Source organism: Cyanistes caeruleus, chromosome 4 (assembly GCF_971803275.1).
Source record: "Cyanistes caeruleus chromosome 4, bCyaCae1.hap1.1, whole genome shotgun sequence".
NCBI lineage: Eukaryota > Metazoa > Chordata > Aves > Passeriformes > Paridae > Cyanistes > Cyanistes caeruleus.
Genome location: NC_141704.1, coordinates 70,486,839 through 70,502,542, shown reverse-complemented (window position 1 = coordinate 70,502,542; position 15,704 = coordinate 70,486,839). Strand labels below are relative to the sequence as shown.

At 42.4% G+C, this 15,704-nt stretch overlaps 1 protein-coding gene across 1 annotated transcript; it reads right to left on the bottom strand.

Annotated features, from left to right (window-relative positions):
• Window positions 1–6,959: 6,959 nt before the first annotated feature.
• Window positions 6,960–10,941, bottom strand: LOC147653746 (uncharacterized). Its single transcript, XM_086885312.1, has 4 exons — window positions 9,701–10,941; window positions 9,101–9,387; window positions 8,545–8,881; window positions 6,960–8,226 (listed from the first exon to the last, which is right to left on the bottom strand). Exons 1-2 carry the CDS (start codon window positions 10,511–10,513, stop codon window positions 9,190–9,192), a joined length of 1,011 nt encoding a protein of 336 aa, XP_086741438.1. The 5' UTR covers window positions 10,514–10,941; the 3' UTR covers window positions 6,960–8,226; window positions 8,545–8,881; window positions 9,101–9,189.
• Window positions 10,942–15,704: the final 4,763 nt, after the last annotated feature.

Genomic DNA, 15,704 nt, shown 5'->3' with positions numbered 1-15,704 from the left:
GTGAAGCTGGCCCCAGAAAGGTCATAGATGGGTGAGAAGTTCTGAAAGGCCAAGTGGTGCAGATCTTTGCCTCCTGTTTCGAGGTCTGTGGTGAGCTGTGAGTCCAAGAGCTGATTTGAAGTGATGGTGAAAACACAATTGAACCTTTTTGCAGCAGGGTGGATGGATAGAAGCAAAGCACAGCACGGCTGGCAGCAGCAAATGAATTAAAATGCATCCCTGGAATATGTTTCTTGGATTGTTCTTCTAGTATTGTGGTAGTAATTCTGATGTCTGAGTAGTGAACAAGCAACAAGTAGTGAACACGTGATTTGTAGTCAGTTTTCTATTTCTTATGTAGTGGAGAGTATGGATGCTAGCTTTGGAGCAGGCTGCAGAGAGCTGCAGAAACTGCAGGCCCCATGGCCTATCAGTCCTGCCCGAGAAGCTAGCCTGGGAATTCATAGGAGGATTTCAAAACAATCCTCAGAGACAGAAAACAACTGCCAGGTGCTGTTTGTCTGTCCTCTTGTTTTCCTTGCAGGAGAAAGTCAGGGGGGTGGTGAGCCCCGCTGACCAATGATGGTGATGTAGCACTTTACTAAGCAATAAGAGTTTCCTTTCTGTACTTTCCACGTATCTGTCTATTAGACAAGCCTAGAGTAATAAAGTAGAGAAGATTCTCCTGTTGTGACTCCCTTGAGAGTCCGTGTCGTTCTTTCCCACCGTTCCCAATCAGAACGACAGAGGAGATTTTTAAGAATTGTGTTTTTCTCTCCTGGTTGAGGAATGTGTTCTTCACGGGCTGAATCTTCATATCACTTTGTTTTTGTAGAAGAGCAGTTTCAGCAGCAGATGATTCTCCTTGCCCTCCTTTTCATTTTTCTTGTCTGTATTATTGCCTGGCAGGTTAACCTTTTCAAATTGCGTGCTGCAAAACGTTGCTACTAAGGATAGTTGGTGTCCAAACAGGTTCTTTTCTCGCTTGGATTTCAACTATTGCAGGATGAAAGGTTTCTAATGAAGCTACAGAATTGCATATCACTGGGACCTTGACTTCTTCCCTGCTTGGATCTAGATAAAGAGATTCTTGCCAATTGAACTGCTGACATATTATGTAGAGATCAGGAGTGGCCACCACAAGTGGTACTGAATTCTTGGAAATGTGGTGATTTTTGTTAGAAATGATTTTAGCTTCGACAGTGCAAGCTTATCATATCCATCTGCATTTGTGTTCTATTAATCATGGGGTTTTGTATTAAGCATGGGCTTCAGTTTGCTGTCTTTTTGTCACTTCTTCAAATACCAGTTTTCTACACCTGCTGGCTTGTTCCTTCTGACTTCAAATGGTATCTCTTGGGCACATAACTTCATCTTATTGTGAACAGCGCAAAGAACATGTTTTGGTCTGCCTTGATTTGATGGAGTGATTGCTGTGGAAGGACTGGGAGGTTTTGTGGTTTAAGGTGAAAGAAGTTCAGCAGCCTTGGCAAGTAAGTGTGCCAGTTTACAAGGTGAATCTACAGAAACCCCCGTGCTTCAGCTGCAATGTACAATCTCTGAGGCTGCTGCTGTCGGGGTGCCTTTGTTCTGTTGGTTTGGGAACCCATATTCTACACAGCATCATTTGTCAGAACTCCATTTCACTTGTACAGTCCCTCTGTTTTCCCACTTCTGAATGATGGTTTTCTCTGTGCCTTTAACATGGGGAATTCTGGGTGATAAAAATAATACATATTCCATAATGTTTTACGTTTCCTCTTGGAGTTTTTTCTAGTTTTCAAATAATTACCTTTTGTTTCTAGCTGGGGGCAAAATGCATTTGCAGTTTCAGTGGTTTTTTTCCCAATTTCTAATCTTACTTGGGCACTAGATAAGGGAGAAAAATGCCCTAGTTTCATGGAAAAGATTCTGTGTTATTCCATGCCTTGAAATGAATTAAAATACGGTTCTATTGCTCTCTGTTTCATTTCTTCACTTCATTTGGTAGAGTTTAGAAATCTCTTGCCATGAACTAGGTAGTGCAGAGTGCCTGCCTTGCTGTGTTGAACTCCTGGGTGAGCATGCCAGGCTTAGTTTAGAGATTTGCTTTTAAACATCCCTTATTCCTTGTGAAATCTATCATTTGGTTTGTTTGTAGTTGTGTTAGAAGATAAAGAGGAGGGGGATCACCCTGGAAAATTTGTCATCTGAACTGAATTTGTACCCTTTAGGCCATCAGTGACTGCTCCTTAGCTTTCTCAAGGCATGAAGGACACTGGGAGTTCCTCCCAGACTCTTCTTTTGGGACAGCAGTCCTTTCTCTTTGGCTCCATGAGATGCTCTGCACAGGAGTGCTTGAGCTCTGAAGGGCAGGGGCATTCCATGAGGGTGAATAATAAAGAACTCCTGTAGCCTGAACTGTTTCCAACTTAACCCAGCAGAAGGAATTGTTTCCCAATTCTGAGTCTAATGGTGCTGCTGACAAATTGTGCAGTTTCAGAGCAGCAGTGCAAGATGTGCAAGGGGCTTGTGTGGAGGGAGAGCAGCAGCTTGTAACACTGGACCTTTGTCCCGTGGGCAGCTGTGCGGTTTTAAGCGGGAATGTTCCGGAGGGGTGTGGAATTGAAGAAATGTTTGGAAGATTTGTAGGTTTGTTGCTGTAGGTGTGAAGGGTGGGGACAAGTCTTGTCCAGTGACGGAGCAATGATTAGGTAAGGTACTGGGAGAGCATCTGAGGATGGTGTTGCTGTTGCATGTGATTTTTCTGGAGGCCATCTGATGCACACAAGATTTGTTATGACTACCAGGATTGCAACTAAACAGAATGCAGTCATTTTTCTTGTAATTTAGTGCAGCATCTTTTGATCCGTGATGAGCTGAAGGCTCAGTGCACAAGGCTGAAAGGAAATGGCACGCTCTCAAGAGATTTTGGTCTTTGCGGCTTCATGAAGGTGGATAGGACATAATTCCTTCGCTCATTGGAGCTGCAGAGTTTAGTTTGATCTCCTCTGTTTCTAAGCAGTGCTAAAAGGTGTTCCTTCCCTCAATTTTGATGGCAGCAGAGAGTCAGCTAATGAATGTGGATCTAGGTAAGGTTTGTGGAACAAAATCAAACACAATTGTCTGAAAAGCTGTTAGACATGCCTACAGTCAGTGTCAACAGAGAAGGAAGAGGTTAAAATTCCATCTTAATTTTAGAGCTCTTCCTCTCTTCTGCCTGCTTTTCCCATAGTGCATATGGAACCAGCATAGTTCATTTGATCCCTACCCCTGAGTGCAGCAGCTCACCTGCTTTCTGCTGCCCGCCTTTGCTTTCTTGTCAGATGGAAACACTGAAATAGAAAAGGTGATGTGACTTAATTGACTTCATTCAAATGCCTTGGCAATTGAATTTCTGTCTCTTGGCTGGATACTCAGCATCTCTAAGTGCAGAATCCTCCCTGGCACTGTATATCCTCGCCTTCTCCCTGACACCACCACTCAAATATTTTCCTTTCATTGTAAAGTGAGTGAGATTTTACTTGGCTGGAATTCTGCAGTGCTGGGAATGAAGGCTTTTTCCTTCCTCATTTTTTTATAATGAATTTCTTTTTTATTCTATTCACACCTTCTGAGTGAGCCTTTCATAAGGGCTTCTGTATTTCACAGAGGCTACACCTATTTGGGCCTGAAGACTTTGATACAATTGTAATCACTTGGAAATGGAACCTGTTTGATTTGTATGGAAGGCAGCCATTCTCCCTGTTCCAAACTTCCTAAAATAGTTTATCCACGTTGAAAAAAAAAATACCTCTTGGAGATAGTGAAGACAGTGCATGATGGTGATTCCAGGGATGGATAAGAAGGACCATCACCTTCCTCACACCAGCAAACTTGAGACTAATAGTCAGGTCTGCAGTTCTAATTTTAATCCACAGTAATCTACAGACAATCCTTTATTATCTAAAAAAGCTGATACCGTTCAAGTTGGAAGCAAGCTGAAGTTGGAAGAGTTAGGTTTCTTCAAAGCTCTTGTTTCCAGCAGGATTGGAGAGCCTTTACCTTTTGTAACAGGAAGGTTTTAAATTTGTAATGCTGACCTTGCAAGTGGAACTTGGTGGCTCCATTGTTGCACTTGGAGCAGCCAGATGACCTCAAAGGAGAAGTGCATTGTTCTAACTTGTGTGGAAGCAGTGGCTTCAAATACCATCAGGAAGTGCTGGACTGGCAGGACATTGGATGGATGCTCTTAGGCCACAGAGCTGGAAATATCAGTTGTAGCCACATGGTAAGTCCATTTATGTAATTCCAAATCTGTTCCTCACACGATCTGTGCTCCTCTATTCCGTATCAGCTTGGTGAGGAGGTAGATGAGACTGTTGGGGGAAAGAAACACTTAAATTTAAAGCAGAGTAACTGTTCCATTATAAATGCTGAAGATAAACCTGTGAGGCTACCAAAGAAATCTTTCTTTGGCTTCCAGTTAATAACTTCAAATGGATAACAAATCTATGCTGTATAATCTGCTTTGAATGGATTTCCTTTGGAACGTGTGCTTCTTCCTGAATGACAGAACTGCAATATTTTCACACTTGCAGTTTCACCCTCAAATGGCCACAGGAAATGCAGCAGCTTCTGTTTTCTGTTGCTTCTGTTTGTTAATGCTTCAAGGTGTTGCTCTGTATTTGTCCCCAGCTGTCATGACCTTAGAAAGAGAATGTTCTAAAGATAGGAGTAAAAAAGCCAGAGAGCTCCTCCTTGCAGCAGACACGGGCAGCATTGGATCCTAATAGTTTTTGCAAGGCATCCTGATGGGGAGAGGCAGATGTCAAGAATGGCAACTTCAGCAGGTGTGTGGCTGCTTCGTAGCTTGGGCTGGATTCAGGAAGGGCAGTGTTCCAGAGAGCAAAGTCAAGAGTTTGAATCAAGTAAGTGTGAGGTGCCCAGAAAGGCAGGGCCCACACTGCTCATGTGTGTCGGGGGAAGGTGAGAATCAGGCCCATCTGCTCCTAGAAATGCAGGTTCCATCTTTAGCAGCCAAAGGCTATGCAAATAAATGGCTTCTATGTATTGGAGAGCATAGAGCATGAAGTTAGTGTTTCATGCAGTTGTTTGAAGGCAATATGGGATTCCAGAGCTTAGTGTTTGAATTGCAACTTGAATTTCCTTCTTTGCTGTTATTTAGACTGCTCTGAAGTAGTCATGAGAAGCAAAAATGAAAGGCAATGTTGTTTGATGGGGACTGTGGTAGGGCTTTCTTGCCAGATTTGAAATGGCTTGAATTGATTAAAATCTCCAGGTGAGGGGAAGGTTGTATCCATTCCTCTCTCTTATTAAAGCAAATTTTCCAAGAGGGATGTAAAATTGCAGTTGAGGGTTGGGGTGGTTTTTTCTTTTTTCCCTTCTTTCATGTGCAACCTAACAACTCCAATTTCGCAGGCCTATTTAACATTTGATCCCTAAAAGTCAGTCCTTTGCTTTGTATTTTGGGCACTTGTTCATCTTGGGGAATTTGTCATCTTCTCAGGGCATTGAAGGTCAACCAAATGCTGCAGGTTTCATTCTTCCTTTCATATGGTCTATGTCCTGGGGTTTGACTCTTAAGCAGAGCTATTTTTTTATTTTGCAGCCTAGCAGTTGTACGGTGGGGCTGTGTGCAGGTGAATTGACTTGAGAACGATGGGTAAATCAGCTCCTGGGAAGATGTGCACTGCCTGGCCCCGATGCTTCAGCATGCTTGAGGTCAGCTTGGCTGCCTCTGACTGTCTAATAATAATGCAGAATAACAGAATTAAGTATTCATTGTAATTGGTGATCAATAAGATTTGTTTTCAGCTAAGTCTGCGTGCTAGTTTCTAAAGCACTCCAGTCTGTTTCATCAATGACCTTTGTGATTTTAGCTTAAGCTTTCCAGTTTCTGCTGTTGTTATTTTTTGCCCTGTCGCTGTGAGAGGAAGGGATGATGGCTGGAGGTTTGGCAGTCAGCGAGGGCCTGGCCACCACTGCAGTTCTGTACACTCAGCCTTGGAGATGTGATCAGGAATGTGCTGTTAGTTGCCAGTTTTGTATTGCAAAGACTGAGCATGCTGCCATCACTGTGTTTGATGAGTGAGTTTTCATTGGTTTGGTCCAACTCCAAAGCAGCCTTAATTTGAAGGTGGAATTCTTTGTGGATGAGGCTGTGAAGAATATGGTGTTTATACTCCCATCCTACGGGCAGTACGGTAGAACAACTCCTAACTGATTTGGTAATAAAGACCTAGTTTTTCTTCACTAAACCTGCCCTAGCCAAATTCATCAGCTGGTGATAGCTATCTCTGGAGTGGAAAACCTTTATTGAGTTGATTGACAATTTAATATACTTTGTCAAGCTGTGTTGTTTAGTTTCTGTTGATCCAGAGACACCTGAGGCTCCTTTTGCTTCCTAAGGGATTAAAGTAGCAAGCACTTAGAATGAGATATTGGGAAGATGGGTGCAGGAGACTTTGTAATTTACTATGGAAAAACATAATAATGATGATGAATATTTCAGGTGGAAACGATAGCATTTCACTATATACTATGTGAAATGCTTTTATGTGGTTTTTTTCATTTCTCTTTTATTTTTTAATCCTGGATAAATTAAATGAGGCTTTTGGGGAAAGCATGAGCTGGAATTTCTATTGAGGTTGATAACCTCTGATTCTGCTCTCGTTTGTCTGTCTGCTGGAACTTGTAGCAAACTAGCTATGTCCAAGTTTAATTGTGTAATAATTATTTTTCAAATTGAGCCTTTCTCACTTGGTGCTGATGTATTTGGGGGAGGGAGGGGAATGGAGAGTAAAGAGCTCCTTTCATGAATACAATTGAAATTTCATCTTGCTGATTTGAGCCTTTCCAAGATTCAAGTGAGCATTGGATCAGGTTGGAACTGAGGGGATGACTCATGACTCTGGCATAAAAACTACATTGCATTCCACATATTAGGAGTTTTCTGTTGCCCACAAGAAAGTTCAGGAAAAAAAGACAAAAAGAGAAATGGGTTTCAAATTTCCTGTGCTATTTTCAGTTGACTCCTCTTTCTGGAGATGCCTTAGCAAGTGTAGGACATCTGAAAAACTTGGAACTGCAACTTTCTTGTTGAGGCTCTGATGAACATTGCTTCTGTCATCAAGTTCTTGTGTTCATACTTTGAACTTAGCTGAGTAATGTTGGTATCAGCAGACTCTACTAAAGCCATGCCTTCCTAATTAATAATGCATTCTTAATAAAAAAAAAAAAAATCTATTTCTTCATGTATTTAATTACCTAGTGAGTGTAAGACTGAATGAAGTTAATACCGTGCAGATTTCAAGCAAAACGCTGCTTTTTAATGTGCTTCAGTATAGGCTATGCACAAGTCAATAGACATGATTTTTAAGCTTCAGTTACCTTTCATTACCCTGTGCATATTCAAATTCAGATTGATGAATGCTGAACCAAAAGCAGACATCATAGAGTTAATTGAAGTTCTTTAAATTCAGAGGCAAACTATTTTCATAGCTTTGTTTTGAGGGTGGGTTGCTTTTGATGTCTGGGGTTTTTTTGGCTAAGGCAATGGCAAACATTTATTTATCCTGCTCCCTCCCCATTTTCCACCATCGTTGTTGCCAGTGATGCCTGCAGTGCTCAGTGGTCAATGACCCTCAGCCAGGGTGAGCTGCAGGAGCCTTACAGACGGGCCTGTTCTTTCTCCCAGTGCTAGAACAAGTGCAACAGCACAGTGCCATTTTGCTAAAAGCTAATATTTTTCCCAGCAGCTTCTTCTCCAGGCAGAATGAAATGCTTTCTTCAAGAGCAACCACATCTTTTCTCTGCCTGAAAGGTTGTGTTTGTTTGGGGTTTTTTCTCTTGCCTTAGGTGAGAGATAAAAAAAAAATGAAGAGGAAAGCCCAAGGAAATGCCAAAAGTACCACCTGGTAGTAATTTTGTGTGAGTGTCTCCATTTACACTTCAAACTTGCTCTTGGAGAACTTGGAGCTGCATTTAAAATGTATTTTGGTAGGTGGTCAGCTGCTGACTATCTGCATTTCTTCTTCCATTTCTTTTCTGTGCTTGTTTGGTATTGCTGCTGAATGTCCCCAAAGAGTAAAGTGGTGTGGAAGAGTTGAGGAAGCAGCTTTTGAAATTCTAAAGCTGATGTGTAGGTTTTGTTCCTCTTGGATTTTTAAAAGCAGGTATGTCATCCAAGTTAACTTTCTTCAGCAAGTAACAAGATTGTCGTCCTTCCACTGATGCTCTGTATTTTAACAGAGGTATTTGATGGTGCTGGAAAGGAGCAAGATGCAGAATGAGTTTGAGAGAAGTGATTTAAAGTGGGAGCACAGATGGTTGATTCCTAAAAATCAAAAAACGGATGTTTTGTTTTGTAGGAAAATGAAATCTAATCCTATTTGAGGGTCAACAGGATAAATACAAAGAACTAAATACAGATGTAGATACATATATACATATATGCGTGTATATATATATATATATATATATATATGTATAACCCCGCCCCCCGAAATCTATGAAGCAGGACTGATTGGTGCCATAGCCCAGGCAGCCTGTGGATCTAATTGCCTGCCTGTATTCAGCCCTTGCCTGGATGCCAGGGGAGACGTCTCTGGATTTGTCTCCAGACAGCTTTCCAGGGATGATCCTGCTCCTTTCCTGGTGCCCCAGAGTGCTGCAAGCCCCCCGTCCTGGGGCCATGGTGATGCCTGCCGGGGCCTTTAGGGTCCCCCCTAAAGGGCAGACAGGGCTTGACTGCAAGCTTCCTTGGAAGCTGGAGGCAGGTGAATATTGGCCACCTTCTTCTTTCCCGCTGCCCTCCGTGCTCTTGCAAAGCCTGCTGGGGCACTGGGGCTCTCCATTGCAGGCAGTCTGGAGCTGCCATGCAAAGCCATCTCTCAAGGAGTCCCCAGGTCTCAGGTGCAACCTCAAGAAAATGACACAGCAACGTGTAGAAAACGTGAACTTTATTCACTTGACTACTTCTAAAATCTACAATCCAACGTTACTAGAAGACTATGGGGTAAGAATCTTAAGGCTAAGAAACTTCAATGCTTCAACTGTTTAGAACTGAACACTAAGGGAAAGGTCAACTTCTTGGGGGAAACGTGGTGGGGAATCGAACAACAACAGGGGTGTGGCTAACTTGTAAGGTGGGGAACGTCGCAGTGCCTGGGCTGGGCACTGGTCACCCGTTCCCCGTAAGGTTCTGTAGCTGGAGCGCGACGCTGGAGGTCAGAGCTGTGGGGAGGTGCGGAGTCTCCTGTCACTGCCCTCTTTTGCCGCCATCTTGGTGGTTGGTTGAGGGCTGTCGCGAAGGAGCAGCCGCATCAGGTCGCGGTTGTCCATCAGCAGCTGCATCAGCTCCGTGGGACAGCCCTGTCTTCGATGGCGGCGGGGCCCCGCACGGCCCGAAGGGCTCTGGAGATTCCGCTGCAAGGCAAAGCACAGGGATCCCCATGGAAGAGGCAGAGGGGCAGAGCGGGGCCGGCACCTGTGGGGCTGCCTTTGGCCTGGGAGACAGAGACTCGGGCCCAGTTGGGCTGGGCTGGCCCGGGGAAGAGGCTGCAGCAGGCAGAGCTCTGCCGCCTCTGCTTGGTGCTGTCCATGGAGCTCAGCCCCTGGGCCGCATTCCCCAGCCAGGAGCTCAGGCCCCTTCTGCCGCAGGGCATTGGCCAAAGGGTGCCCAAGAGGCCCTCAAGGTCTGCCCCATCCCGCCTGCCTGACCCCCCACCCCCCTCCTCACCTCTCGCCAGCGTCTCTGAATTCTTTTTCCGAGCGACCATCCCATGGCCATTCCTATGATGAGCAGGTCGATGAGCAGGAATGTCCTGGCCGCCCACCGGATGCGCTCAGGGTCCGACTCGTCCAGATGACAATCCTCCAGAAGCAGAGGAGAGGCATCCGTGCTGCGCTCAGGTTTGCTCACAGGGTCGAGGGGATGAGCCAAGAGCAGCAGCACGTAAAGCTGCAGCAGCGCGGAGGAGCCGTGAGCAGCCATAGTGCTCTGCCAGCAGCACCGAGGCTCTGGGCGTCTCTCTGCGAGCAGCTGTGCCTGGGCACTGGGGCGCAGCAACAGCTGGGGACAGTTGCCAGCCAGCGTGCCGTCCCCAGAGGCTGTGATGTCACAGAAGCACAGAACGCCCTGGCTGCAGAGAGCCCTGAGAGAATGTTGAGTCCAAGCTGGGAGCCATGGCGGCAAGCATGGCCAGCAGAGCGGGGCCCGAGCGCTGCGGCCTGGCTTGCCTTGCACCCGTGCCACAATGATGACTCCAGCAGCCCCTGTCAGGCCATTGCAGTATCTGATGGCCCACGCTGGGCACAAGTTCTTCCCAATGGCCAGCGTAAACCTCCCTTGGCCCAGCTTCCAAGCCTTGTTGGCATCTGCTCTCTCTTGTCCTTGCCCACCTGGCTGGCGCTGCCGTGTTGCTCGCTGGCCTGTCTGTGGGAGAAGAGGCTGTGCCAATGAGTGCTGCTCAACTTGGAGGCCATTCAAAGGAGGATTTGATTGTGCCTGCTGTGGGAAGAAGGAATATGCGTGCACATGGCCACTTCCCATAGGTTTTACCCCAGATTTTCATGAGCAGCTGTCCTAGTGAAAGTCAAGTCTGTTTTAGTGAGTATTTGAGGGCTTCCAGAGCACAGTGCCATCTCAGGGGAATTCTGCTGGTTGAGTTCTACTGAGGCTTTGAGATGAGTTGCAAATCCTGAAAATGTTCTCCTTGCCCAGGTAGTAATTTCACAGTTTAGACTCTGGGGATATTGATTGCTCAGTGTTGAGGACCTCATGTAACTTTCAGCCCCAGAAACTTTCAACCTCCAGTGATTGTCCTTGAGACAAAACCATTTGAAATCTTTTTTTCTGTGGACAGGAATTGCTTCGGTGTTACTTCACATCATCCATTAAAAATTTGATGCCTGGAACAAATCCCGAGTGCTGTGTGATTTCCTTGGTCGTGTTCTTTGGAATGGCTTCCCCCTCATTTTGTGAAGCTGGCCCCAGAAAGGTCATAGATGGGTGAGAAGTTCTGAAAGGCCAAGTGGTGCAGATCTTTGCCTCCTGTTTCGAGGTCTGCGGTGAGCTGTGAGTCCAAGAGCTGATCTGACGTGATGGTGAAAACACAGTTGTCGTGGTTTTAAAGCAGTAACTGAAAAAATACTAGAAAACTTACTTATTTCTTGCTGTGAGATATGGATTAGAGCAAGAGCAAAACAGGCTTAAAACTTAAAAGGAATAAAGAAAGTTTATTCACAAAACTACAAGAATAAGAACACCAGAATAAACTTTCAGAAAACCCTTTTATCCCGCACTACCCAGCATTCCCTTGTTCACATGACAAGATAGAGACAAAAGACTTTGGAACTTTGGTGTTTAAAACAGTCCCAATTCTTGCTAGAGTCTCTTTATCAGTGTTTGTATAGAAACAGAAATCTTCTTCTGCTAATCTATGGAGTTTCTCACAAGAAAAATATTTCTGTTATAGTTTTCTATTTGTTTGATGCCAGCTGCCCGGAAATCTGCCATGAGTTCACTCCTCCCATTTCACATCACTCTGAGGTGTGTATGGGCCATGAGTCCTCTTCATCTGTCTCTGTGAGCTTCGCAGGAAAACAGTTTTCTCATTGCCCTCAAGGCCTCAAATCTTCACTCCACTCTGTTCCAGCGCCTCACTGTATCACAATTACTCTACTTTTTACTCAAAATCCACACTTTGAACACTCCATGCTTCCCAATATACTCTGTCATGAATTAAAGGAGTTTTTTTCAGAACATGGTTGTCCATCTCCATAGCTTTAAGAGAAAAATATTTCAGCTTATAAAGCATCTCCTTATTCTCTCTTCCCTATCTAAAACTTAAGCCTTGTTTTTGTCCTATATTTTTCTAATACTAAAAAAAAAAAATCTGTGTTTTTCTAAAAGTGAAAAAAAAAAATAAAAAAATAAAGTAAAGAGTAGAAACAGAATAATATTTCTGAGAGGCAGGACATTTTTTAGTTTGTGTTGTCCGATGGAACAACAGCCACTTGAAGAAATTCCATATAGTAGAACATGTCACATTTGTCAATTTTAACCTGAAATTTATTAACAGGAATGTCTGTACTACGAACATGTGTTAAGTATAGGAATATATTGCATGTTTTCCTACTTGTAAGAAGTAAATTTCTGTCTTTACAAGCTAACACCATTAATTTCAGCTCTTAGTTATTCCCATTGCATATTCTTTTAAACAGACTTAATCAGACAAATTTTGTGTTATTTAGCAAGTAATGCTTGGTTATTACTACAAGTTCTTGAAGTCATAACACTTAAAATTGCAGTACATATATATTATTCTTACTATGATGATGTGAGTTGGCTGCTAGTCATTTAACTATATATAAGGTCTTACTATTTCTTAGTGCAATTACTTAAAATAAGTGTCTTGGAAATTGTTTTTATTTTTAGATTTAAAACTGTTCTTACTAAAGTTGATTTGTTAAAGATTGGACAATGTATATTTAATAATTAATGTTCCCCAGTGATATTTATTGTCAGTCAGGATTCACTTTACAGTCAATAAATAACCTAAAAAATCTGAATTTTGTAGCCAGTTTTGTCTAATTCTTAGAGCAATGCTTTGGGAAATTGGAGATATATATATATGAATATAAATATGTATATCTGCTATATACCTTTTTTATGATGGTTTTGTCCTACTACTGCAAATGTTTCTTTTTGTTTGTTTTTTCCTAACATACATAAAATTTTCTTAACCATATTTAAAGCTACCAGCTTGTTATTCTGACAAAACCCTGTGAGAATAAATTATTTTTATTAATACTCTACATGTCAAAACCTTGCAGTCAGTCAAATAACAGAAGGAGTGTTCATTGTCTCTCTCCCCCACTGATGCTGTTCTAGGAGTTGGAGTTAGAAGATTCAGACATCAAGTGAAACAGTGAAAGATGATAAGAAAACACTTGATTCTCACAAGGTATTTCCTACTAAAAGAGATTGTTTTGCAGTTTTGTTTGCTCTTGACACTATTTTGAGTAAATGTGAATTCCTAAGACATGCTCAAGGCAATTAAATATTTATGCTCCCCAAACTCAATTTTTAAGCAACATTTTCTGTTTACAAGAATCAGGTTTGCTTTGGTTTTATCTCTTTTCTTTCAGGTTACAAGACAGATTTTTTTATTATTATTTTCATTGGGGGAAAAAGATATGTATTTATAGTGTTTGTGAAGACTTTGCTCAGCTGAAAAAAGTAATAGGTAACATGAGTATAACATTGTGTTCTTCCATATTTCTATTTTTAAGTCCTATTACATGTGATATTTTCCATTTTGCCTTCTATTAGGCCTGAAATTGGAAACTATTTAAAACCTAACAAACCCCGGAGTTTATCCCTGTTCTTTGAATAGCAACAGAAGTATGGCTGTCATGGTTTGACACATCAATGAAGAACAGCCTCTGCTCTGCAGCAGGTACTCAAGTGGAACTTTTGCAAGTGGGCTCTCATCAGGAGTGAAACACTGGCTGCTGACTCTGCTGCTTTTGGTCACAGACTGCTGCCTTTATGAACCAGGTTTGTCCTTCTGCCTCTTTTGTGTTTTATATAGACTTGATTACAAATGAGGCACTTGTCCTCTTAACCTGGGAGTTGCAGCAGGTCAGCAGCAGCAGGAGTTACTGGCTGCTTCCCATCAGCTGACTCCTTTTAGCCAACCCTTCCCATTTCCTGCGCCAATCCGATTTTTCCAAGCAATTAGGAAGAAAACTAAACCATAACTTTTACAAAATCACTTTAGGGAAGATGTTGCTTAATTGTTTGCTTCATTCAAATGAACACTTCTAACATTCACTTCTCTGAGTAAGAATGCCTTTTATGAGAAGCTGCTAAAAATAGGAATTTGAGAGCAGGGATGTTAAAAGTAGGGCCAGAGAGGAGCAAATTTGTCGCAGGGCAAGTTCTGTTTGCACTGAGGGAGTACTATCAATTTTGTCTCTGTCCTGTCTTTCACTGGTCCTGAAACAACAGTGCCTGCTTGAACAAACCTGCTCCTCAGGAGTGATTGGATCTGGTGCTCTGGGTGTTAGCAGCTGCAGTGCTGAACCACAGGCAGACATGAGATCTGACTGGATCACCCTTGCTAACATTTTCATGTAGAACCCATAACTCACTTGATCAGCAACACTTGCTTGAATGCTGCCTTTTGCCTTGGCTCTTCCCACTAAATAGTTCTTGAGCTGGGAAGTGGTCCTGATCTAAGAATCTGCAGTAATCTTTAATTCTGCCTTTATAACTCAGGAAACCACAGTAACCTTCATTTTAGAATGTGAACATTTTTTGGACAAACACTGAATTGTAGCTTCATTGACATGAGCTAAAGTAAGCTCTTTCAGTGGTCCTAGAGTGGTAGCTGTAAAAGGCAATCAGAGTGAAGATCCTGAATAATTTTCTTTTCCAGCCAGGTTTTAATGTATTTCCCCTGCAAATCAATTCATGTATCATAGAGCTCAATTACCTGCCCATAAAATGAGAGTTGTTGCTCAGAACTGTGGAATTAGGGTAACAAGAACTGTAATGATACACTAGATAAACACTGTTGCAATACTCTCTCAGCCCTGTTAGGGTATTTTAAATTTGCAGCAGATCTCAGTAAGGATGAGAAAATGCTGAGCTACATAAAAATGATGGAGACTGGAGGAGAAATTAGCCTTGCAGTGTTCTACAGTCCCAACATTTCCAACCACCACACCTGGTAGTGAAAATGCTGGTTTGTATTTGAAAAAAAGGAACTGCAATCAATCAAATGCACTGCCAAGTATAAATTAATTTCTGTAAGTCAAGTCCCTTAGGAACAATTCCTTAATAAAAGATCTGTTTCAAATCTCCTAAGTCTTCTAAAACCAACCCCAACAAAACACAGAAAACATAGTGTCTTTATTTGACCTGTCCTAGACTTCATTTATTTATTTACAGTCTGAAGGATGAGTCAAGTACCTGCAGTGGTGCCTTTAGCAATGCAAAACAAAATATTTTGAATATTCTTATTTAGCGTTCCAGTTTTAATGAGCTTGGAGCATAGTGAAGGAGATCAGATGTTTGCAGGTTCTGGATGAGGGTAGAAATAATTAAAAAGCATCTTGAAAGTAACATCATATTTTTGTCAGCCATCTCTTCAGGGACTACTTTAAATCCCAGAATGTTCAAGAGCCATCATCACTGTACAAACAGAAGCTCCAACTGAACGAAACCAGAAGAAGTGGATATGGCAAATTCTCTGGTCCAAGTGGTGATATTAATCTGGTGAGGCTCTGGATTCCCATTTCAGACATACTATCACAGCTTAAATATAGGAAAAAATTGGGATTTTACTTTGCTGTGGTCTCTTTTTGTTTTGCAAAATATGTGATAGTTAATATATGAGTAAAATCTTGTATAAAAACAGGTTTGTTTTTTGGTTTTTTTTCTAACAAATAGCCAAATGCATATTACCTGCCTTGCTGGAAAATAATTGAGGTCTTCCTCTAAGAAATTTTTTCTCAGAGTGCCTTTCTTTGTGATTTGTGTTCTTATCTTAGGAAGATACAGGAGTTGCTCATTTTAATGCTGTCCAGCAGACTATTCCATGCTTTCTCAGCTGTTTGGATCTGCAGTTCAGGATTGGACCAAGAAAAATGGTGATGGGATGAAATTATTTTTATTCTTAAATGAGGACAATTCCATTTTTAAACATACACATGTGCTTCCAATGCTTTCA